This window comes from Myiozetetes cayanensis, unplaced genomic scaffold, assembly GCF_022539395.1.
Source record: "Myiozetetes cayanensis isolate MyiCay16 unplaced genomic scaffold, myiCay2020 scf3, whole genome shotgun sequence".
NCBI classification, from domain to species: Eukaryota; Metazoa; Chordata; class Aves; order Passeriformes; family Tyrannidae; genus Myiozetetes; species Myiozetetes cayanensis.
The window spans coordinates 28,803,885-28,830,633 of NW_026087521.1; the positions used below are offsets into that span (position 1 = coordinate 28,803,885).

General features: G+C 38.5%; 1 protein-coding gene across 2 annotated transcripts in view; it reads left to right on the forward strand.

Annotated features, from left to right (window-relative positions):
• Positions 1-26,749, forward strand: part of PDZRN4 (PDZ domain containing ring finger 4) — a 231,546-nt gene that overhangs the window by 110,181 nt on the left and 94,616 nt on the right. Inside the window, exon 1 of one of the 2 annotated variants that reach the window (XM_050325401.1) lies at positions 19,024-19,092. The exons of the other annotated variant lie outside the window; for it this stretch is intronic. Coding sequence (XP_050181358.1) covers positions 19,024-19,092 — 69 coding nt within the window. Of the gene's footprint in view, positions 1-19,023; positions 19,093-26,749 lie in introns of those variants that run through there. 2 annotated transcript variants of the gene reach the window in all.

The window sequence follows — 26,749 nt, forward strand, 5'->3', positions numbered from 1 at the left end:
ACCATTTTTGTAACATAAAGCAAGAAATATAAGAGATATACCAAGGCTTCACAGGTTTTGCTCTTTTCCAATTTCTTTTTTTTTTTTGTTTACCCAAGTTTGAGTTTTTTCTTTGGCAAACAGTGTATAAAGGCTGTACAAAAACCAAAGGAATGCCCTTGCCCCTCTAAAAATACTGGTCTTTTCAATTTTTTATAGGGACTTGCTTCCACCTTAAAGTCTTTTGGGTGTTTTTTCATTTTACGAGAATTCATATGAGATAGAAAATTCTTAATAATAATTGAAAGCTTTAAAGAAGAGTTGGCTGAAGTGCTTTTGGTAAGATGGAGAACTGTCTTCTGCCTAGTATCAGTTCAGTGAAATCTATGATAGTTCGTGTTTCTCCCTGTTAGTTTGTTATTCTCCCTATACATCAAACCTAAAGTAGCCAAAGCTCTTTCGATTCTCGTGCAGGAGACCATAAAGCAGTGCTCAAGTCCCTCTATCCTTGACCTCCTTGCTGACACTCTCAACAAGGTTATCAAATGAAGTGGTGTGATTTTAATGATGCAAACGCCTGCCTAGTAGGAACTTGACTGAAACTGCCAGCTTGTTTCAGACAGACCATTGAACAGCTGTCTCATCATAATAATGTTCAGTCACTACCAACTGAGACTGAAGTCAAACCTGTGAACTGCAGGTGAAGGGCCATTACCTGTGCCTTGAACCATCTAGCCATCTTCAGAAGGGACACATTTTGAAAATTAGGTTGGGAAGAGAGAAGGGGAGGGGATTTTACCAAAAAGTTTGTTGTCTTTTTTTTTCCCCAATTAATAATTACATGTGTTTTGTACTGATTTTGTATTTGCATGAAAAACTTGGGACAAACCTGAAAAAATCAATTATGTCTATGGGCCAGGCAGGTCCTCGCAATTACATCAAAGAGGTGCTCAGAAGTAGTGCAGTGTTATGCCATTGGATGCATCCTTTTCAGCTTGATCTTCACATATTTGGATGTCTCTCCATATTAAAAGAAGAGTATATTGACACAGTGTCTTTGTTTTGTATAGATCCTGAATCTGCAGTTTTGTAGCAGCTTTCCAGTCCCTATAGTGTATTTAAATTAGATTTTACAGAAACCACAGAATGGTTTTGTAATGGATATTATCTGTGCTCCTGGTCCCTGAAATGCCTTTTAGATTGGCTAATATCAGCAAAATTTTAGTGGGTAGCCAGGGAATTATATAGAAAACATATAATTGGACTTCGTGAGAAATTGTTGACTAATACCCTTCTTATGGTACCTTGGTATCATCTATGGCTGAGTAATCTGTGTAAAGTGATTTGCATCACAGCCGAGTTAGTGTCAAGGGTATACTTTGGACAGAAGGCACACTCTAGAAATTAGGATCTCCTTTTTTTTTTCCATGTGAAAATACATTACATATGCTTCCTGTTTTTCTCAGGGACTATCACAGAGCCCTAAAACATTTACAGCTTTGCTTATGCTAGGAGGAGGGTATGAGAGGAGAGAAAATATGACAGTGGGGGTTGGTGGCAGCATGAAGCTGCATCTTTCCATGTGTTTCAGTGCCTAGTTTATTGCTTCACGCAGCACAGCCTAGATGAGGCTCATCAAGAGCCAACTCTAATTGAGGCTGTCCTATAAAAATACTGCTATGAGCAGATGTGGCTGTACCAGGGATTTTTTTTTTTTTTAATGCACTTAAAAATATTTTAAGGCCTAAAATATTTCTGGCCAGAAACAAGATAGTTGGCACAGATCGAACATTTAAGCTTTATCGTAGAAACATATCTGTTTTCTCACTCCATATCTAGTTCTCAGTTTCTCCTGAGAATCCAGTCAGTACTTTCTGAGTGCTTCAAAGATTTTTAGTTGTACTTTTCCATCTTGACAAAATTCACACCTTTTGGGATAGATTTTTATTTGAGATTGGAGGAAAAAAAATATTTCTCATTTGGTAAGGATATCAGGGAATATCTGGGCACATTTTTAACTTATATTTTCACAATGGATCCTACTTTCAGCTTTCCCAGGTGTACTTTTCCACCTTCCAGCAAGATAATTTGGTGTATATTGAAAATGTAGGTGCATTCCATAACACTTTTCTCACCCACATGTGGCAACTCAAACGATGGCAGCTGAGACGCTGCTCATCTTCACATGGCATGGGAACACAGTACAGCAAAATTCACTGTGGCCTGAGCAGAGTGAAAAAAGATGCTAAATGTGCACAGTGAAGAGCAGTTACCAACCTGGGCAGCAAAACCCAAGCATGTGAGCCTTTCTGGCTACAGCTTTGTGGTAGCTCACTGCAACAAGCCAGAACCGCTTCAATAATTCCCTTTCCTGTCACTGTCTTTCTGGAAAACTTAACAGTGAATTAAAATGTGAGTGAGTCAATTTAAGTGAAATAACCTATTATTGCACATAATTTTGGATTCGTAAAATGGCTTTCTTTGGGAGTCAGAAGCTCAAAAGAGGCATTTTCTGGAATGATCAGAAAAGTTGAGCAAATGTGAAAGCACTTGGACAAGGTGGGTAGCTGAGTTTTATTTTAAACTGTTCAGGCTATGTCCTGCTGGTAGAAAAAGCACTTAGGAAAAAACCAACCAACCAACCAACCAAAAAAAATTATGACTTGAAGGTGCAAGGTGATGGCTGATTTGTGAGCATGATTCCTCCTAGGCTTTCAGTTGTGTGTCCTGATGCAGAGCTTGTGTTTCCAGTGGATTTAGCACTGTGAGACCTATTACTTTATCTTAGGAGAATAGACATTATCTTAGGCAAAAGTGTCATGGGCAGGGTGCTTCCTGGAAGACTGATGGCTGGCAGTGGTACCATGCTCTGGTTGGTGTTGGAGCAGCCAACTGGAGGCACAGGCTAGGAAGGCATTGAGGAAATGCTGGATAAGGCCAGGAAGGATAAAGTAGGAAGCAAGGAGCTATTTTGTAGCTGAATTCTGAGCAAAGACTTCTTTGTTGTAAGTGCTGTCAAACAGCCTCATTGCCATGGCAACACCAGCTAGATAACCCATTTGGGAAAATACTTGTAGGACCTAACACTCTATCATCTCTCATTCAATAATTTCATGTTCATAATAACTAGGAAATCAATGGCCATCCTCTGAGACAGTTTACTGAAAGGGTAACAGCAGCCAGGGTGCAGTCCAGGCTGGTCTCAGCTCACAGGGAGCCTCGAGCTGTCCATGGAGTGTGGGGCTCAGCTCACTTGCGTGGACCTGCACAGAGATTGAAGACAGGTTGAGGTCATGATCTCATTAAACTGTGCTGTTGACATCCATAAGAGAGAGAAGAAAAGGAAAATAAAGCAGTTGATGTAATGTGAAGAAACAAAGATTTAGGCAGAATTAGCATTTCACTGAGGAAAACTACGTGCTTAAGTTAACACACGGCCAGCGTGAATAAATTCTGTAACTTGAAGGCATTTTTTTCTTATCTCGGCTTTCTAATTAAACTGCTTATCATCATAAAGGCTGTGTTACCTGCATGTTACATATTGAATATAAAGCAATCACGGAACAGTAATTAAAATTCTTAAACATACACCCAATGACTTTACATACAATTAGTTTGCTGCGATGTGTCATTCATTATTAGCACAAGTTTTCAGAACTGAGACCTTGGTTGGCTACACAGGGAAAGATGTGTTTATTAATTATTTTGGCAATGTTTATCTGTTTTGAAAAAATGTGCTAATATATATCTCTGGAAACTAATTCTGTAAATTTAAAAACTTCTTAAATTAAGGCTCTGGGAGAGGAGGTGAGTCCTTGCTGATTGGAGTATTACAGACATGACTAAAAGGTAATTCTTATCAGCCTATTAACAGTATTTGAGTGATGCTCATTCTCATAATTCACAACAGGAGTTTCTTTCCCTTTTAAAAATTCTTTCAGAGCACAAAGATAAGGTGGCTCTTTTCCAGCTGACTATTTCAGCACATTCTAGGTCCAATTAGCAGACAGTGCAGGGCAGACACATGCAGGGCCACAGGCATAAGCTTTGGAAACAGGCTTCTAGTTTGTGCTGGGGAATGTGGTGAATGATCAGGTCAGGTTTTATGGGTTTCTGCAAAACGACATACCTTTTGAAGGGAAATTCTTGGTTCACTCTGCAAATGTAGTAGTCAGCAATCATGTTAAGTGGTATCTTAGTTATTAGCATGGAAAATGAGAAGGCACATGGTCCTTCCTTTTTTGTACCCAGAGGTCAAATCGTGAGCTTACAGAGTGATATCTTCAAACTTTTTGTTACTTGATGTCCTGCTGTGGTTTCTTGAGGTAAGCACTTGCTTCTGCAGCTTTTGAAAAGTTGTTTGATTACAGAACATTCAGTTACAGGCTCAGTGTGTGCTCTCTGTGTAAAACATTTTCACTTGTTCAAGTGAGCAGAAATATTTCCAGGTCCTAATTCCTGGCTCTGAGTTGTATTAGTTAAGTCTCATAAATTGTTCACTTTGCTGTTTAAGTTTAGATTGGCTTGTATTCCTGTAACATTTCATGTTTGGAAAAATAGTTTCCTGGAATAGATCTGTTTGATACAAAAGATCTGTTCCTTTCATGTTCTCCAACAGACTGCGTTCTGAGAAGACAGAGGTTCAGGAGGGTGCTGATAACTACCTATCTGGGGAGAAACCCAGAACTTAAATTTTAGCAGAGGAATCTAGATTCCATTGTGAGGGACCTGATGAAGAAGGACTTCCTGAAGGAAATAGGTTTAAGGAGATGTATGAATGAGATCACAGGAGTTCAGCATAGGAAAAAAAGAGAATAGTTATCCCTAAATTATAGAGCTTCATAGATAGCAGTAGAGAGATGCAATTGGAAGAATTAAGTTGAACATGTTCTTTTTTTTGAAAGCTTAGTAAAGTTAAAAAAGAAAAGTTAAGAACGTTAAATTAAGGGCTGTGGGAACAGGGGCAATGGTAGTAGAGAGTGACAGATGAGCTTTTGTGTCTGAGTCTCTGGTGGTGAAGGTGAGCACCGTGAATGGGAAGTGATTAAAAATATGTTCTCTCAGCGAAACTGCTCAAAAGGGAAATAATCAACAGCAGGGAGAATTGACAATAGCCAGGATATAATGTGACTTAGTCTTTTGGGGGAATTTTTTAACTTCCTAAGGAAAAACAATCTGGTCAATATGAAGAAGGCACCAAAGGGGTCAGCAACAGACCCACCATTGAAGAGAACTGAGAAACTGTCCTTGAGAAAAGTACATCCAGATAACAACCTAAGAAGGAATAAGAACAAATGGCTGGCAAGGAAACAAGTAGGCACTTGAAGCGGCACAAGTAACTTTTCAAACAAGGTCCACATAGGAGCCCTTGTAGCTATCATTTTTGTATGGGAAATAGTTTTCTCTCCTGTGTGACAAAATGACAAAGCCTTATGTCTTTGCGAGTGCATCTGCTCAGTACCTCCAGTGTGGGCATTGCTGTAGCAGTGCTCTCACAGCCTCACTGATTACCTCCCTTCACACCTGGGCATTTGGCAAGGGAAAGGCTTTTTGTATGGACAAATGAACATGTTACTGCTCTGTCAGTAGTTGGCAACTTTTATTAAGATTATTAAAGAAATGTAGGAAAGCGTTGAAAAAGTTCATTTATTTGCTTTTTTGAATGGAATTGGCAGCTTCCATGACTTCCTATCTGGATTGTCATATCTACTTTGTTTGGACTTGAAGGAAGTAGTTGTAGAGATATGGAGGCATATATTATTTATTGTTTAGGTCTTGTGCTTTCCCCCAGCACAACTGCTATTTTCTGTCACCCACTGAAAGATGGAAAGGAAGAGAATTTGCAAGAGCACAGAGGGAGCACGAACTGTGACTCCTCTTCCATACTTAATGTGAGTGGATAAATACACAATATTAGTTTCCAGTGCTGGCACTCGCTTTGGTTGTGCAAGTCCTCCTTTTCACTACTCCTTCCCCTCCTCTCCTAATAGAAGAGGAAAGCCAGGAGGAAGTTGTAACATGACATTCACTGTGTGTTGCAAAGGATAAATATTGCCTCCTCTGGTGTTGCTTTGATGAATCTGTTTTTAGTCAGAGGTTAGATCAGTAAAGCTTGCTCTGGAGAGTGTGAAATAGTATTGATCAGACTGACTTCTGAAGCAGGGTGAAAGACAAAAGGAATCAATTAAACCTGTGACCCAAGCATTCTGGTTTATTTTGCTGTGTGCAGGAAAGGCAGGTGTGTAGCTGTTGCTTGCTTTAATAAACGAGCTGGGACTGTCATGGGGAGCAGCTCCAGGGAGCACACGTGGCTGAGCCCCCCCTGCTGCAAAGGCTTTGGCAGACCCTCCCACCTGCTAGCCACAGGCAACCTGAGGAGGTCCCTTTTTCTCTCCTGCACAGCCTTCTGCCAGCCAGAGGGGTTATTTTAGAGTTCAGTTTTTGGGAGGCTGCACAGGAGGGACAACACTGGGGAGGTTTTAAAGCCAAGGGTGAAGGGAAATAAGGTAAAGAAGAGCTGGGAAGGGGCAGGACATGATGTACAAAAGCAGTGTACAACAGGAGCAGCCTGTTTGGAGTCATGAATGTATGAATTGGGAGAGAAATTCACAGTTGTGGCAAGGTGCAGAATTTAAGCTGGACATAGGAAACAAAGAAATACAGAGCGGGATATGCAAAATTAAAATCTCACCATACTGTAAAGGAAGAAAAGGAGAAACTGTGATAAAACTGCTAGGTCTCCAACATAAAACTGCACAGGTTTGTGTTGCTGGCTGGAAGCTCCTGTGAATTTTATATGTGTTCTCTGCAGCTTATTGTAAGAGCTCCCCTCAAAGAGTTTTTTGTTCAAGATTGAATTTAATGTCATATTGGTTTTGTTTCTTTATAATATATGTAAAGATCTCAAAATGGTTTTGTTGTCCCAAACAATTTATTAGATGCCATCTTCTGGCAGGTCTACCATCACCTACCTGGTGCTGGGCAGCTCCCTCACCATGGAGTTTTTTGTTGCTTTCTACACGTTTTCAATAATTTTGAAAATTATTTGTTTTATTTTAGTGTTATGTGTTGCTAGATTTCTTCATTGTTCACACATTTTAAAATGTATAATAACTGATTTTATGAGGTACTTTGATACCTCTATATGAAAAATTCTGTATGAACCGTCTGTTGTTATGTAAGTAGTTTACTGATGTAGATTTTAATTTTTTATGCAAATTAAATTTGATTATTTTTAAATAATCTCATTTACTTGCTTAGAATTATTCGCTCTTCTGCTTGTACCTAAAAAAGTTTCTTCACCCAGAGAGTGGGTGGGTGCTAGAACAGTCTCCTCAGGGAAGTGGTCACAGCACCAGGCCTAACAGAGTTCAAGAAGCATTTGGTTGATAGTCTGAGGCACATGATGTGACTCTTGGGAATGGTCCTGTGCAGGGCTAAGGGTTGGACTCGATAATCCTTGTGGGTCTCTTCCCACTCAAAATATTTTGTGATTCTGTGAATAAAAAGGATTTTCGAACATAAAATAGATCTTTATATAAATTGATCTCATCTTCACCGACAGTACATAGAGAGTTTAGACAAACTAAGACACCTGAGGATGACAGTTTTTCAAGATCTTTCCTTCTCATCCTTACTTTATCACTTAACTTTCCATAAGGATAGTATGTGTTCAGAAAAGCACCTAAATGATAATTTTGGCAGTTGAGTTGTGACCTTTTGTGAAACATTTGTATGAAATATACTACACAGTAGAAAGATGCAATCCTTCCTAGATGTAAAGAAACCTGAGCATTTCCCATGGTGAGTTTTATGTGGTCATAGCCGGGTCTGCTGGTGATCAATATACATATGTTGTAACTTAAAAGAAAAAAGACACTCTGTAATCAGAGAAATTGGAACTAAACAAGAGTTTTTGATCAGCTGGTACCTCCTCTGGGGTCAATGAGGACACAGCTTTGTTTATGAGTTTTGCTAAGAAAGCCAGAAGAAGTTAATTTAATTTGAATTTCTGGCGGGTTTCCAGGAGGAGTAATCAGTGAAGCTTTCAGGATTACTGTATAAGACTCATGTATTTTTTGGATCAAGGATGAACCTATCCTGATGTAGGTTCTGAATACCTTGTGTCAGGAATGTACTCTCTTTATTGTTTTAGTCTTTGTGCAGAAGAGCTCTTGGTGCTTATATCTTGTTGACAGAAATAGCTGTTATGGATGCTTTACTAAATTCTCACTGGAGTTTGCTCTGTTTCTTTAAACGTATCACTGATTTTCTGCTTTAGGAGTTCCAAACACCATTTTGGATGAGAATTATGCTGAAATCATGGGTGTTTTCTCCTACAATTTTCATTCCAACCAAAAATGGGAATGTTTCTTAAAAAATCTCAGTTCTTTCATGACAACCCATTTTTGAGAAATGTGTAACATCCAAAATTTTGGGTAGCTGAAGTACTTGAATTTCAGTTCATATTTCTAACTTGAGACAAGACTTTGGTTTTTCCTGAGCTGACAATGTTATTGGTCACTGCATGAGTTTCCTAATTTATTTGTCCATCACTAGACCATTACAGTAAATCCTTAACACATTTGCTGAAGGGGAAGAGAGCAACCTTACAGCTTCTGACTAGTCACTCCAGTGACAGGGTGAGGTCACTCTTGAAGACAATAACTTTTGAAGGAGACCACAGTGAGACTGAGAAATGTGTTATGTTTCGTGCAAGTAGTGTTTAACCGTAGAAAATCTGTTGTCTTTTGCTAGAAGTCATTGACTCAGAAAACTTGTGGTTCAGGTGCTGGGGGAGTAAAGACATTACTTGCCATAGCAACCTTAACATCCCCTTAAAGTATGTCTGTCAGTTGTACTGGGGCTAATTTATCATGTAAAGTGTATGCTACTTATGTCACATTTTACTGTCTGTTCATTTGTTTTGATAATCAAGATCTTGACAGATTTGTCCCACATGGAAGGATTTATAGTAAGGATTTTCTTATCACTGAATTAAGTTGATACATATAATCCTAGTGTCCTGCACAAGAACTGAATAGAAATAAGAGATATTCAGACTAGATGTGAAGGTCTTGCAGAAAAAGCACCTACCCTTACCCAATCAGTTATTCTCCTTGATTTTTTTCCCTTTTTTTTTGTTCTGTGATTTGTTTCATATCTTTGCAGGAAGAATCACAGAGAAGAGAATAGGCATTGACTTTTAATAAAAGAGGAAATATTTGACCTTCTTAAAGACCTCTCTGTTTTATAAGGTGAGAAGTGTAATTCTGTAAAAAATTAAACACAGTTGAGTTTAAAATATGGGGTCTGACTTCTTAATGGACAAATACAAATGTGGACAGATTCAGCCACAGGAGATACCTACATGGCCTGAGGTCTCTTGTTTTCCTTTTGAAGTTAAATGGTTCAGTAGTGCTGAAATTGTCTCTGGAGTATATAAAATTACATTTAATTCATTTTTGTATTGCAGCAGGGTGCTTTGGTCTGGGCAGACAAGTGGATGGGTAGGTGTGGGGCCACAGGGAAGGTATGTGTCTGCCCGTGAGCATCTTTAAACTCCTACAAATGTAAGTACAGGATCTGCCTTACTAGAGGAGCTGAAGAAGATGGTACAAGTGTCCTTGAACATTTTGAGATACAGAACTCCAAACAGTACCTCCTGAAATATCTATCCCACATAATAAAATTTTATTTTATTATTTTTAAGAAATAGCATTGTTTGCTTTGGTAAAGTAAATGGGTGCCAAGAGCACTCACTGCATTGTTGGACAAAGCAGGGTGGACATTTCCTAGTAAGGAAAGAAGTTTAGGTAAAACCACAGAAACACAGAAGGAACCTTTGAAGATCATCCTTTTCTAAGCACCAGTACTGGAGATAACATTAGTGGAGAATTACAAAGCAAAGATTCTTGGAGCAGCAGATTTCTGTTTTATTTCTCATTGTATTTCTCTGGTCTAGACTCTGCTTTATCTTTATTTATGAATGATATTGACAGCCAAAATACACTAGGGAGCTCTGGCGTGTTTTTCAAGAAGGGTATATTTTGAAATGCAAAACTTCTGTGAGAGCATGTTTTCTCTGTGTGAAAGTTTAGTTGGGAAGGATTTTCATCCTAGATGAATTGCACTGGTGTTGCTACTATTTCATCTCTTAACACTTTTCAGTGAAGAAAGGTGCTAAGGGGTTCATCTTCAGAACACAGTGAGGGTTTTCACCGCTTCAGTCTTGGCAAAGTGAATGAGACCCTTACCTCTACAATTCCAGTTTCCCAGGTTTCTTTTAAGTCGTCTTGATGTTTGTATTATTTCATACTGCTTTTTGTCTAAATACTAATTAAGCACTTCACTTTAATTTGCATTCTTTGACTGTAATGTAATTGAATTCTTTTCCTCTACTGTACATTGCCCTTTGTCTATTTTAGAAAGCTCTGTTCAAAAAGCGTTTGTAACTTGCCTGTCCATGGGGCTCAGACAAACCAGAAGTCCTGGCAAGCTGCAGTAAGGCTGAAGCAGAGCACAGGGGTGGCAGCATCTGAGCAGAGGCTGGGTGGCAAGCAGCAAGGGTTGGGTGGGCACCCACCCCTGCAAACTGCTGATGTGTGACCAATCTCCCTGCCAAAGCTGACAAGATCTTCATTTTGGCTTTTTATTCCAGGAGAAAAGAGTGGGTTTCAGACTAAGGATCTGAATTTTCGTTCAGAGATAAAGCAGGATTTGCTATGCTAATTTCTTTTCCACAGGACATCAAAATAGAAGAGGCGTTGTTAATCGGATTTCATTTGTCTCCATCCCTGTAGCTCTGCAGGAGTTTTTTCACTCTTTCTACATTTTTCTTCCTAACTCCTTATTACCTGAGTTCAGACCTGATATTGCTGTTTCTCAGTGGCCTGGGTGAACATTGAAATGAGCTGGGGTTTGGCAGGGCACAGTGGCAAGCCTGAGCTCTGGTGTGCTGTGGGGGCTCAGGGCACCTTGAGACTAGCAGAGAGGCTGGCATGGGGTTCCAGTGATGCTGGTGTGGGGGCAGGGACTGGGCTGGGCCTAGGTAGTCAGCCAGGTCAGCATCCAGTAGAAAGACCCCTGCATCTCCTGACACCTGCCACAGTAGCCAAACACCAACAATTTTCAGGGAATGACACATCTAATAACATTATGTTCTCCTAGAGCAGACGGTAGGGTAACTAAAGCCAGGTTGATTGAGCTTCGCTGGGATATTTACGTAATGATCTTCTGGAAAGCAGGTGCACTTGCCGTGAGTTTAAGCTTTAGAAAGCCCAAACAGTGTACAAATTATATCTTTGATGCTAGGTGGATTTTATAGGAAGGGAAGCTGCATTAGTTTTAGATCATTAAAAAGCTTTGCTGACAACAGAATCAATGGAGCTTTGATGGCAGTCAGTTAATGACTGTCAATAAACTGTGTTAATTTCACTTCAAATTGCTATTTTAAATCAAAATAGCCAGTCTAAACAAAACTAGCTAGTCTGACTAGCTGTCAGACACAGGAGTAGCATGGGCAGTTCCTTCTGCAGCATCATGCAGTGCCACTCCTGCATCCATCATTCTGTCAGGTGGGTGTTGGGAACCAGATTTGAGATACAATCACATACACCACCTAATACTAGGTTTAGGGTGATGAAGTCATGATTAGTTACACAAAAGCAAGCAACTGCCCTCTGTCTCACTATTCCTTTAAAGACTTAGGTCTTATCTGTACTATAAAACTATTTTTTACTATAGTAGTGTGAACTTCTGACAGTTATATTACAACATCTCCTTTGGCAAAGGAGAAAAACAGCTGCTTTTATGGCCTGATTCAGTGCAGGTCTCCTTTTGAGCTTCAATACCATGAAAATCCATTCAAGGCCATGAAAACTTCCCTAATCCTGGGATGTTTTTCTAGGGCACGGTAGACCATTTATATGGGGCAAGGCAGAATAATCTATTTTATTGCATTTATCCTTCAACAGTTCTTCCAGATTGTCAGTTGTATGAGCTGAGAAAGTGAATGGTGGCATGTCCGTATTGCTAAATGTGTCGCTATACTGGTAGCGCCATATTCATGACAAACTCCTCTTCTCAGCATCTTTACTTCACTTTGCAAATACTCAGGTGTGCCAAAACTACTCTTGCAGATTTATCCAACTAATGGTACTTAAACTGGAAGGCAACTAAAAAGGAAACAGTCCAATCTACCTCTAGTTAGTTATTTTAGCCACTCCAGTAAGAAGGCACGTTCAACCATCACCCTCACCTAAGTAGTTATCTTGTTAACTTTTCTAATCCTTCAAATTGCTGTGATTGTTATTTTTAGCAAGGGACTTTATCAAGTCATGAGTAATTTTTCATTTTGTAATTCTATACTGATTAGCAGCATAAAACTTAAAATTTTTGATTGAGAAACCATATAAGACATGTTAATTACATTTGAGTGCTGGAGACAGCAAGGGTGGCCTCAGCAGAACTTGGATGGGTGTAACAGCCATCCATAATACATTCTTTGAAAAGCTCTGCAAAGTCTTAAAAGGTTCATTGAATTGATGCTCTTGCAAGACAGGTTTTACTCATTTTATAAGAATGTAAAAAAGAAGAGCTTTTATAGTGACGCAGGTATCAGAGGAAAGAACAGAGCCAAGGAGTTCCTCACCTCTGCTCTCATCCTCTGAACAAGTTCCTGCTGCTTCAGCAGTTGAATTACAGTTTTGTACTGTGAGCTCAGTTTCTCAATGAGGCCTTTCATTGATATTTGCCTATGTTTGATCTAGGCCTAAACTTGACATTAGTTCCCAATGATCTTTCCCACACAGATGTAAAAAAAGCTCAGATATAATCTTCAGGTGCAGAGGAAAATTAGTTGGTTTTTTTTTTAACAAATGTAGCTTGAAAAGCTTTGAAACCAACTAGGGCAATAATAAAATGTACTTTTATAAATGTGTTTGCAGTTCAAAGTCATTATGTGATCATTAATAAAAACTTGTAATGTAGTTGTACTCTATGGTGTATTAGCAAGTAATATTAGCTAAAGAACTTTCAGTTAAGTACATATTCTAGCTTTTTTGTGCAAGAACTGGTAAATTTGGAGCTTTAAAATTGAATTAGTAAAGAGATCATATTGCCAATATTAGATTTCTGAAGGGGTGGGTAATAAATACAGGCAAGCTATCAGCAAGGGGATGCATGGAGAGAAATCTCACTGTTGTCCTATCTCTCATAGCTCCCAGGAGTCAGTGAATTATGGGCTTCCTGAGCAGGCAGATGACTTCTGACAGTTATCTGTTGTAAAGTTGTCTAAATACCTTTTTTAAACCCTTTTCTGCTTTTCACTTCCTTCAAGTTTTGATAATGAGTTCCACTGCCAAATTACTTGGAAAAAAATCCATGCTTCCTTCTAAATGTATTGTGTAATTATTTCATCATGTAATGTGAGAAGCAATGTCTTCTGTATGAGGAAAAATACCTGCCTGTATGAGGAAAAAAGGATACAGGTTAAGATGAAAAATGTAGGGAAAGTGAATTGTTACACATCTGTGTTTCTTATTTGTTCTTCATAGCTCTTCCATTTCCATTAAATGATTTAAAGATGGAAAGACCAGAACTGTATTCACATGTGGGTATTTCTGGGGTTTGTGCAGTTTCATTACAATACTTTCTGCTCCACTGTCAGTCTTCTCCTCAGGCAATTCAAGGAAACTGTCCACAACTCCACATCTATTTTCTGAGTAGAAATAACTACTTTAGAGATCATGACTCTGAATATTTTAACAGTGTTCCCTAAGTGCATCATTTAATGTTTATTGGCATGGGCCTTTATATACCAATTTATCTATAATCAGAGTTTTTTCCCACAACTGTGGGAACCTACATTTTAGATTTGGCTATCCTGATTAATACCTGTTTACTTTAAATCATTTCAAGCTTATTTATGAATCATTCTGTTGTGCACACTCCATAGTGTTGAAACTCTCCAGTGCAGTTAAGAGCCATCAACCTGGTTTCACATGATCAGATGGTTTAAAACAACTAAAGGCATGTAAGATTGTTTCCTTATAACTAACTGGCGAGGTAGAGAAAATCAAGAGAAAGTCCAATTCCTTCTAGAATTTGGTAACAAAATCTTGACGCCAACCTTTATGTATTCCTAAGGGCTTAAAATTCAGCATATACATCATTTGGTTTTCTGCAACAGCTCTGTAACTGATCATGGCAGCAGTTTAAGGAGCTATAAGGAAGAGTAAAAACCTTGGAAAAGAACATCCTGGATGAAACTTTGAAAAAGAAAAGAGAAAACAAAAGTATCTGAGCAGTCTGAAGTTTGGCCAGTAGACCTGGTAAAGGAATTGTACTTTTCCCAAAGAAAGGTAGCCTGGACATTCACATGGGATTGGTAGATAAGCAGAGATTGAAACAGATGGGTTATTTTCTTTTTTTTTTTTTCTTCTTGTGTAGAACAAAAGGAACAAGGAGATCTTGTAATGAAAGCAAATTTGACAGAAAAGGTTCCTCATGTGCTTTCTTTTCTTTTCTCCTTGGACAAGGAATCCCATGGGATCCCACAGATCTCATGTCAATTTAACCACGGATAGGAAAAAAAAATCAATGACTATCAATATACTGGGCTTGTGCAATACGGTGTTGTAGTTGCTCCCTTCCTTCCAGGAGGCATTTGAGCCTAATGAAAGATACCACTTACAGAGCTCATTTGATTTATAGTCAGGTAGGCCTGGATAGTCTTCAGATAAATTACAGCCCTCCTGGGAAATACAGAACATGGGCATTTCATGTCCTGCCTTTTCTCCCACCACCCTTACTTTTACTGTGACTTTGAGAAGTGCATGAAGTCTTGCTAGCTGTGCTAAAAGACATGAGTTTAAACAAGTGTCTTCCCTATGGACATAAATTAATTTCCAGACAATATTGCATTTTTTGTAGATACAAATTCTTAGTATTTATATTCATGCAGTTTTAAGTGTGTTCTGATGCCTGTGGAAAACATATAGCATTTTTACTTTGAGTAAGACTTTCTGTATCTTTTAGGAACTGTGGTGAGATTTTGCAGTTTATTATATTTTCAAAAATCCATTTTATTGAAGCCTAAGCTTATTTCAATGATTCTGTAATTCCATGGTTTGCACCTTCATTTAGCCTACTGGGTAATATATATTATGTTATCTTAGAGTTCAAGCTGGTTAGCTTGTATGCAAATTCTGAGTCTTGCATTATGTTTACTGAAGGTTTTTCAATTTTTTTGTGCAATCACAGGTATGGAAAGTTCCTTGTTTTTCCTATATGCACACTGACTGATGCATACAATAACCTGACTCCAGCAGCTGAAGTTTTATGAAAAACACCAAATATGACAATTATCTGAAAGATCTGCCCAGACTGAGGTTAAGCTTTATGAGTTCAAGCCTTTGTGCAGAACAGTGGGCATAAGCAAAGGGTTTTTCCAACTCCCTTTTTCTTATGATAATTTTGTTTTGCAGCTATGCAGCCCTTAGACTATAAATTACATTGCCATCTATTCTGTGAAATGGATTTCTGAAAATTCCTCAAAATTTTTGGAGTGAATGCAATGGACTTGGCAGGAGGACTGTGTGAATTCAAGAGTTTGCAAAGAGAACTTGGAATTCCATGTATGTTGAACTGGGTTTCACCACTGAGTTTGGACCAACAGCTTCACCAACTTCACTGAATGTTGACGAATGTTATGTTTTATTATTTCTTTTAGCTGTGTGATAAAGAAGATATAAAGGAGTGAGTGGTCTTTAATTTGCAGTGTCATTGTCTTCAGTTTTTTGCAATGATAAACTTTCAAGCATGGGTGCTTATAAATTAGACATTTCTATACCTCAGTGAGGAAATTATATACCAAATATGTAAGTCATCTCCCAGATACTTAAAATTAATTAGAGGACCTAAACAAGGGTACCTTTTTTGAAAATATTAACAGAAATTTTTTTGTAACTCTCTTAAAAACTCCATCCCTTTTCATTATTGCATTGCTGGTTTGACTGTGAGTTATGATTTTAGTCTTTATGGTAAGATTAACTTGTTTACAATGAACATAAAGAACTCCACAATCAAGAAAAGCATTGAATTAATGAAATATCTTTGAATTACATATAAAATAAGAATTACTTGATTATATTTTAGTACCTTTTTGGTCGCTTCAACTACAAAATGTTGGGGGGTGATTAAGATGAGGGAGAGAAAAAGGGAAAGAAAGAGATTACTTTCTCCCTGGTATCAAATTCAACTTGACCAAAGTACATCATATATTTCTTTTCAGTTTGTATTTCCATCAGGTTTTGCCTGAAATGTTTAGTATTTTGATCACATGTAAAATCAAAGCTGTATGTTTAGATGGAGTTCAAGAACCTGGAAGTACACCTTTCCTTCTCAAAGAAATCTGTTCAGCCCTGCAGACTCTGCCCGTTAGTGGTCACAAAAGAGAGAATTTTTTTACTCTTTGTATGGGCAGAGGGCAGGCACTTGACAAATGAATGGAGAAGCCTGTGTTGGCTTCAGAGAAGTAAACAAAAGAACCAGAGGAAGAACAGTGAAAAAAGACATTGTCAGGGAAAACTGCTGAAAGCTTAACTGTAGCTTTTCATTGCTTATTTTGTCTCTTGGTTTTTGTGGTTGTTGTTTGTTTCTTGTATATACCCATATTCCTGTAATAATATATCCTTTCCCCACACACACTTTTTAAAGAATTAATTTTAAGAGACTATCAAAAATATACCAGGGCAAATCATGTCTCCTTTCAAGAATGTAGTTTAGCTTTCAAATTGTGTCAGAGGAAGAAGTTGTGTCAGTCGAAGGAGAAAACACTTTCATCGAAAGATGGCATGGTTGTCCTTGCATGACTGTTGTCTTGTTCATTGATCTGACTTTCTTAAGTTCAAAATTTACACATCTGAGAATCCTTCTGCACCTCACAATATAGAAACCTTCAAAGATTGAGTTGATGTTTGCATCATGGGTTTAAACCTCTCAGCGTGAACAGCATCTTATGTGAGTGTGGAGAAGGAGAACAGAGGCTGATTCTTTCTAACAATGATGAACCTGCCTCCACGGTTCATCTTTGAAATGTTTGGACTTTGGAGAAAATTCATAACCAAACCTGACTGCACAGGATCTTCCACCAAATAAAAATTAATCTTAATGTTCTGTTTCAGAACAGTACTGGAAGCTGATAAGAGCTTGCTCTATTAATGGTCATTATTCGATTCCTCCTACGTCTGATAATTTATTAAAGGAGATGAAATTTAATTAAGAGTTAGTCTCAAGCTATCTGTAATTTACATAGAGGTTCTAGCAAACTTTACTAATACGGAAAGCATTTTTTCCTGTAGGTTTCTCTGCTTGGCTTTTATCCCGGCTGTTAGGTAAAATTAGGGCCCAGAAAATCAGATTATTATATCCCAAGGGGCTGAAGTGATAAGCAGCACATGATTGTTGATCTACTAGCTACTCAGCGTTTGTGGTGTTTGAGGTGCTGCTAGATGCAAAGACAATTTGTTATCAATTAGTGCTCATTAGAATCATTTCCTGTTATTGATTTTAAATGTTTGACAAAGCACTTTTAAGAAACTGCACCCAAAAAAACCCAGTAGTTGTACATCAGTGCTTAGTAATTCCAGCTCTTTAGGGCCCAGTGTCAATCTTAACTAACTGGTTTCCGTGTAATTATTTCTGCTTTGGATTCCACCTGCTATCCTGTCCAGATTAGAGATGCTTTGAAACAAGGATATAGTTCTTTAAGAGCTAAGTTGCTGAGAAAGGATAAAATAGAAGCAAAGTTGGGGGGTTTGTCCTGGTTTTTCATAGCTGGTTTTTTATTTGACATAACTACCAATGGGTTATTATATACAATACAGGAATAATGTCAACCTCAAATTAAGTGTGATTTGCATTGGCTTTAATATTTAACATGTGGGTTTAATTTTAAATGCATCCTTGCCTTAATACACACATTGAGAATTGTGGCACCATTAAAATCTAATTTACAAATGGTAAAAGTGGATATAATGACATGTTATAACAAAAGCTTTGATAACTAGGAGTTCTAGAGGGTATGTCTGACTACTCTTCTCTCTTTCTGAGAAATTTAATCTATAATTAATATTAATCTGTAGTACATGAAAGAAAGAGACTTGAATGTGAGGTTATTTAATAGACAATACAATGTGTAAACAACACCAGGTCAGGCACACCTGCACTTCCATGTTTACTGAATACATATGATGACTTGTTACAGACCCATGCCTTTTATGAATACACTGGAATTTTGGCTAAATTTGACAGTACTAAAGTTAAAGCTAGCAGTATAGCCATCTGCATTAATTTTCTCTTCTTCCATCTTTGCTTTAAATTTTTAGCAACATCAACTCAGGTTTCACAAGCACTCTCCTAAAACACTTGAAAATATTTTAAATGTATTCCATGATCCCTGTTGCACAAGGTGAAGACCTAACAGAAGACTTGACTTGTGCTTTTCACACCCCCATTAATGAATTAGGCTCACAATTAAGGTGAGTGTGGGTGAAATGCATGCAGCTTAGTCTCTCTAACCTTAATAAACAGAGGTGGTATTGACACAAGTGAATTTTGTTTAACCACGGTACATTTGCTTCTTAATTAGTGAATATTCATCTGTCATCAGCAGCAGCTATGACACCCCTCCCCGCTAACACGTTCTGTCATAAATAATCAATGAGAGGCTATTAATATTCATGAGTGGGAATCTGTGTAGTCATGTGCACTGATGCAGAGACAGGGGGAGTGTTGCCATGAACTGAGTCGAAACTCTGTGTGTGTATACGTGAGTATAAGATAGTTAGGGAAAGGGAAGAAGAGCATGCTGCTACACACTGCCCTGCCTTGTGCTTCCAGCTAACAGTGGCGTGCCTTTGTGTCGGGGTTGGAGTGACTGATGAAAAACAGTAGACAAGTCTGGAGGGTGATTCCCTGTCAGTGCATTTGCTGTTCAGTGCTGGGAAAATTAGAGGCTTTGCTCTTGTGTTGCTTATTAGGATGGGCTGCAATCTGTGCACTTTTCAGAAGAGAGAGGAGCACTACAAACTGCTCTATGAAGTTTCACAGGTGAGTGCAGAGGATATTACCAGCATCTCCAGAGTAAAAATGTGTGTTCTTTACAGAGAGTAAGTAGTGCTTTTGTTTTGCTTTGCCTTTTTTCTTTCCTTTGGCAAATTGCTGCCTAAGTTGTTTGGGGGGAGGTTGGTAATTATTAGTATTTTGGGTGCCTGTTGTTTTCTGCTTGTATGCCACTCCCCCTTCAGATGACTTCCTGTAGGATTCTTTTAACATTTTTGTGCATCTTCTGCCAAGATGTCAGTCATATAGTAGCAGTCTCATTGAACCGTATCAGTGATGTTTTAAGGGAGCCCTTGGCTTTGGTAATAAGACTGATTTCAGATAAGTTGCACTGCTGCCTCTGAAAGCATTAGGTGTGTGATCTCAGGTTAAGGAACCTAAGTTAAGGAACAAAGTTTTTATGGCATGTCTGTGCTGGCTGAGAAGTATGTTAAATTTTTAGATTAATTAATTAAAATTGAAATAATTCTGAAATATGTTGTCACCTTTAAACAGGTACTGAGTACAACAGGGTTTCCATGGGTGAGATGTTCTGCTTGTTCATTCATTGTGTGTGCTATTTCCGTTTACTACTAGACAAAGATCTTAATTCCATTTAGATATTTTAGTGTCTGTTTCAGCATCATAGCAGTGTAGTATGTAGCAGAGTAGCAGTCTGCTGCTAACGTGTTCCCAGCTCCTTCAGAATAAGATAAGATTAAAGCATTTCCCATAATAGCCCATAATTTTTTCTCGGACCCTATTGAATCAGTATTTGATTTGCAGCTTTTTGTTTGTTTTTTTCCTCTTGGCACAGCAGACTCTTGCATACTAAAGTTTAGTGCCTTTCAGCATCTGTTCTCTCTCTCTCTGTAATTTGTCCTGGCTTTGACACGTTGCCGTTGACAGAGGCTGAACACTGGCATTTTTGGACTGCACTGCTGCTGACAGGCAGTGCAGAGGAGAAAAACCAGCTTAGAATGTTGGTGGTCTATTGGCACAGCAGCAGCTAAGTGCCCAGTGCCCACTGGTTCCCTCTGAGTTCCTCCTGACGTGATTCATTTCACAGTGGGCTAATTACAAAGTGGATTCTCTACACATGAAGCAGCCTCCTCAGTTGCGATGTTAATGCACATTTTCATGGTAATGTGATCAGAGCCTCATTAGCCAGTTTCCAAAATGATCCTCTGCATTAATTAAATATAAAAATTACTCTTTTTATCACCATAGAGAGGAAGAAGAAGATTAACATTGTTAATTACTACTGGGGGCAATACCTCTGCATCATTTTTTACCACAGAACCAGCAGGCATATTCAATTCTAAAAGACTGTCTGTTTGCAGGTAACATACCCGTTACCTTGCCTGGTGAGGATGGTCTCTAGGTGGAACACTTCCCTTTAGTTCGATATTTAGTCATAATCCCATACTCATTTCTTCTTACAGCAGCAGCACAGGGAAAAGCATAGCAGCACATTTTCCTCTATTCCCCTTTCCTCTCCCCAGCTCTTGATTGCCAAACAGATCTGAAAGTGTAAAATGGAGTAGAGTGGATCCGTGTCTGCATTTCTGTGCCAGGGAATAAGACACACAGGTTCTGCTGTGAAGGGAATTAGACATTTCTTAAAGGGCTGCATGTGTGCAGGGAAGAAGAGAGGCTGAGCCTGGTTCATAGCAAATGCATTTTCAGAATATTCCTTGCAGTAATGTCGCATGGTTATAAATGTGATTGATCAGCAAACCCAAAGGTGGGGTTTTTAAGAGATTCTAGAGAAATTCTTCCCTTTATCTGTTATCCTCTCTGCTGTTGAGTTGCAGTGTCTGTGGATGCGAGCAACCAAGGTGCAAAATTAACTAATGCTTTCACTTTTTACTCTGGTTCTTGCCAGATAAAGTGTTATCCCTGGGAGGATCTGAGTGAGTTTCCTTGGGGAGCTGAAATGCAGTGAGCCTGGTGCTGCATCTTGTGCTGTTAGGGAAATGTCACTGATAAGGTGCAGAAGGAGAGCAGAGAAATGACTTAGTGTGCTCACTTCCAGATCCTGTGTTCATCTGTAAAACCATCCCTATCTTTGTTTCATTGTATGCAGGTCAGAGCCCAGAGGATACTGAGCATATTTTTAACCAGGTGCTGCAGTAGAGATCAGGTAGTGTCTCACACCATGACTGCTTCTGTGTATAGTACTGATTTGCTGCTGCTGGGAGGGGGGAGCAGCAGTAGAATAGGATACGTTAAATTAAGCCAAGGCAGGCATTACTACTTGATTTGCAAATCCCTTTTTAACTCTCCAGTCCTGTAATTCCTATACCACGGGCTTGGCTCTTTCATCTGCATGATTTCTGGAGAGCTTGGGACAAGTTAGCCTGTCAGGGACATGAATTGACTAAGGATGAGCTGTGGCTCACTAGCATATGTGGATCAGATAGATTAATTTATATTCATATAAAGAAGCAATCCTAGCCTCATCTCTCACCTTTCCCATGCTAGGCTATCTGATACTGTGGGTGGTCTGTGCATTCATGTACTTAAAGATATAGTAAACAAAGGAAAGCATGTTTGCAGAGGAAAACCATGTAAGTGCTTACAGTGTGGCAGGTTTTCTGATACTGGTTTTAGTGAGGTCAGATTCAGCACCACAGAGCACTTTGTTGTAGAGCTGCTGGGAAATGAAGACATCATTAGAATATGTATAATTCCTCACTCTTCCCCCCATTCCTTTTCCTCCAGGCTTGTTTGCCTTTCACTGAGATAGCAGTTCAGAGATCAGGGGGGCCCTCACCAAAAACAGCAATTGTTAGTGTGACAGAGATGTTTATTTTGATAACTGTGTTTTGCATGTGCAGATTGGGATTGAAACAAAAAGTCAAATAGTTATATTTCAACAATGGAAGCTTTTGAGATACCACTGTGCATTGTTGAAGGACCCTTGTGCTTCTGAGTGCCTCTTCACCAGTCCTCAAGATGTGAGGACACCTCAGATTTACTTCTCGATTTCACGGTGGGAAGGCATCAGGTGTATTACCCCTCTCAAATCCTCTTCTCCATATGCCTACAAGTGCAGAAATGGAAGATGTCTCAATTTGAAATTTATGGCCCTATATGCTACTTCATGGAGCTCTTTAATATTATTTCCTGTGTGCTGTATAAGCAGGATTGAGCTAATAAGTGTGCAGCCAGGAAGTCTATGTCAAGTCACTTAGAGAAGAGGCTGGGATCTGGTATATGCTCATGTCCATTAGGAGCAGACCTGTGCCATTTTTAGCTGGTTTTCTCTTGCACTACAGGGGTGAAAAAAGTGATTTCAAGTCATTTGTTAGCAGCATGATGAGGATTCTTCTCATTTAGCTGAAAGGATTGGAGGGAATCAGCAGTAATCTTCAGTAGCCTTTCAGTGAGACTCAAGAAAATGCAGATTTTCTTTAGAATTCTGTGGATATCATGTGGAAATCATTTCTGTTTGCTCAGACTTTTGTGCTTTATTTTTAAAATGTGCGGTTAACCCAGAGAAAAAGAGGGGAGAAAGAACACTACTTTTGGAAGTTAACCAAAGAATGGTGTGAATTTCTTTTTCGAGTTACATCTTAAGAAGCAAACCCAGCTCAGGCGAGCTTAGAATTGAAAGGGAGAAAGCAGAAGAGCTAGAATGGAAAACAGAGGCTATCTGGGATGACTCACAAAGTCAGTGGTGAAGCTGGGATTAAAACTGGAAGGTTGCACATTTTATTTTATATTTGACCTGAGATGATAGTAGAACCTGCTCACAGCATTTTATAATCCTCTGAAGACTGATTATGCAGTTTGCTTCTAATATTGATTTCCATAATTACCATAAGCTCAAATTTTCACCAGTTTAGAGTTCTGATTTTATGTTCATTTTGATATCCCTTGGGCTACTTGAAGTACTAAGTTTTAGTGGTGCATCTATTCAAATTCAAAGCTGCTCACAAGAGAGACATCAAGCCTGGCCACTGAAACAGCACAGGCACCTCTGTATGTTTCAGGAGATGCTGCTTATAGCTGGCATTGGAATAAGGAAAGATGACTGGGGGCCAAGCAGTGTACCTTGGCACTGGGACCTGCTTTCTCTGGTCTTGATAAAATTCAACTTGGTTTAGAAGATTAATTAAAGAAGACTAGATGATGTTTTACTTATTTTCCTCCTGAACCAACCTTCAGCCACTAATTTTTTTTGGTACTGATGCCATGTGAGGTCAGTACATGACAACTCCTCGATGTGGTGGCTGCCATTAGCTCTCATTCTTTTCTATAAATACCTGTCACAGCTTTTTTGTCACCTTTGTTGTATATCAATGCCACCTCCAAATACTTCTCATGAATTTCACCAGCAATGGGAAAGTACTATCTTGTGTTGCATCAGCACAAACACATTTTTGGTTTATATCTTTTTATTAGAAATTCTGTAGCAGCACACTTTTACTGTTGGAGAATATGAAAGAAAAAATTCTAAATTTAATTGTCTGGAAATTAGTTGAGTTGTCTGAGTTGAGTTAAATCAGTAGCAAAAGTAGATCTGGCTTTATCTTACTGCATTTCCTATCTTTTTCTTCTTGCTTCTCTCTAAATTTTTTACATGGAACAATTGATAAACCCCTGATTCTTACTTTTTTTTTCCTAAGCAACTCTTCTGAATACTCATTTATCTGTTTGACAAGCTCAAAAATAAATTTTGAGGTGCTGAAGGATTCAACAAACTTGTAGGAGTACTGTTTCAGTTTAACTGAATAATTCTAGAGGTTTGCTTTGTGTAATTCTCCTCAAAGCTTCATTGTCCCATGTTAGTAGAGTAATGTATTTATGGTAAAAATGCAATCAAGTAATGCTTGTCATACATTCCTAGCCATGTCCTAGAAACTTCCTTAAATTTCCTTAAAGTTCCTAAGGAATTTCCTTAAAGAACCTCTCCTGAACTGAAAAGACTAAAAAATGAGTTCAAAAAATTGACTTCTCCTACAGATAAGAGAGGATCTTTGTGGTTAGCAGGCACAGCTTTCCTAGTTCTTCTGTTTCCTTGATTATTTACTTTACACTAATAATTAAGCAGCATTAAATCATAGAAATTAAATCATAGAAATAACTAATCCCATTGCCATAATGTTTCTTCAGGCTCTACTCAGAAAGACACACCAGTGTAGCGACATTGCTAACAACTGAACTCTTGCTCCTGGTGGAGGAGCTCACCGTCCCTCACTGGACAGTGGTCCTGGGCCCTAGAGAGCATTGGCTGCCTATCAGTAACTGTCCCCAGAGCCCCGGCCACCCACTCCTCAGCTCTGTGCTGTGAGTCACCACATACCAGCTGCTTAAAAGGGAAGATATGTCTTTAAGGCCATGTCTTGCCTGGATCTAGACTCTTATGCAGAGCTCTGTTTGGGTGTGAAGGCTCCCTGAGGAGTCCCAAAGGATTGGGCTTTGGCTCTGGGAACATACAGGCTGCTTAAAATAACCAGCTCTGGCTGCCTGGTTATATGGTGGCTGTAGAGAAGACATTCATGCCTACAGCTACACATGTAAGGAAATTGTCATCTGATTTTTTAAAAACCTAAACCTGTTAGCAGGATTTTGTAGATGATTCTTTAAACATGACACCTGAATTATACACCAAGTGCCTAAGAATTATTTTGGATCTCATGCCAACTGTCTTTGATAAAATGCATATTTTCTTTCCGGTAAAATACAGGAAATTCCGAAGTGTTACCACTGACTTCACTGGGGCCAGGCTTTCATTTTATGTCCTTGTTTACTGTCTTGTAAAAGGCATATAGTTCCTGTGCATACCTCAAGAGGAAAGATAAAGAAAGAATCGTCCTGAGATAAGAAAGCAGACAGTAGTATGTGAGATAAGAACTCAGGGTATGGGTACAACAGAGGCAGCTATAAAAAAACATACTGAGATTATATCTCCAATCTGCAGGGGTATTCTATCATTCTGTGATTTTATACTCAACACCATGAAAATAAAAAAAGTGGTTCATGTACTGAATAGCATGATTTTCTCTGTCATTTTGCTGTTCCTTGCATCTTGAATTTAACAATGGGGATTGAGGATTCTTCTAATGATCGGGTTTTTATGCATTTTTTACAGAGCTATCCTTTCTTGAAACTTGCTTCCTGATGTGATTTGGTATGGATATAATCCTTAGGCCTAAGGCAAAATATATCTTTACGTGAGTTCTATACATCAGTGGTGTGATGAAGCAAGTCTTGCTACCTTGAGCTTTCTGTCAAAGAAGCATATTTTAGAGGTTCAGTATTTTTGTTTTGTGGTTCATTGAAGGGGAAGGGCATTAAAATGTCAGCCAAACACAGCCATGCATATGTTTGGAGTTAATTGACAGTAGGTTGTTTCATCAGCTTTCTCTCAAGAGCTAAGAGCTTAATGGAGACATGTACAGCAGGGCTTGGTGATAACCAGCACTCCTTCCACCCTGAGGGATTTGGTGAGGTCTCATAAAAATAATTAAAAGAGAGATGCTGAAAAATTATTGGATCTTTGGCTTTAAGACTGTTTAGCTTCAGAGTATGTTTGACCTGTTATTTTAAACGGCATGGGCTTTTTCTATTTGCCTTTCTGTCAATCCCATAACTTGGAACCCACTGGCTAATTTCAACCACAAATGCTTTTCTAATTTTTTAGATTTATGCAAAGTAGTTTAATGATACTGTTAGGTAGATTTCTTTTCAAGTACAAGAGGATTTCCTAGTTTGCAAACATCACCTCAAAATATCAAGACATGAAAGAATTTAAAAATTTCAATGCCGATTATTCTTGATACACTTACTTTGTGGTTGCAGTGAAGGTAGTTTTCTATTTAGTGTGTAATAAGCTTGTAATTTGTTTTACTTTGCTCAATAATCATAGCAAAAATCAGTCTATTAAGAAAGGATATTAAATCAGTAACTGTTCAAAGGTTATCTAATACTTTTATAACAAACTGTGAGAAGGAGAATTTTATAAATACTTTTATGCCATGGCCTGAACCTATATGTCTTCATATAACGCACTGCAAACTCTCATCTATAGTTGTTTGTATTTTAGTTTAAAATAATAGTGTGGACAGGCAGAGGACAGGGTGGCTATTTGGCCATTTCTGCATAATAGGATGACGTAGGCTTCCATGACTCTCACTGTTGTGGGTTTTTATTGTTTCACTTTGAGGAAGTTAAGAAATTCTATATATCTTTCTCTCCAGTGGAAAAACCAATACATTCTTTTTTTCTTCAGGAAGAAGTTTGGGGGTTCTGTTTGTTTATTTTTGTATGTTCAATTGACAGAAACAAAGTGAAGGAAAACAAACATTCCTTTTCCTTTGTTTTGTTGTCTGAATTTTTATGGTAGCGGTTATTCCCTAGAGGTTTTGGCCATGAGGTTCGACCTCTGAAACAACATAAGCACAGTGGAACAAGTAATCTTCCAAACTACCACGTCACATGTAGAATTCTTGTGCTTCATGTGTATTAATGTAAGAGTTGAACCTGAGAGGGCTGAATATGCAAAAGTCTACAAGTGTCTTTAATTTGTCTAGATACAACGTAGTATTCAGCTGGAGATTTTTTTCTGTTTTATTTCATATCTTTCAGTATTTGGGAGGTTTGTTGTTCTTTTTTTCCTTAGCTCTTGGAATCATGTATTGTAAAAACCACTTTT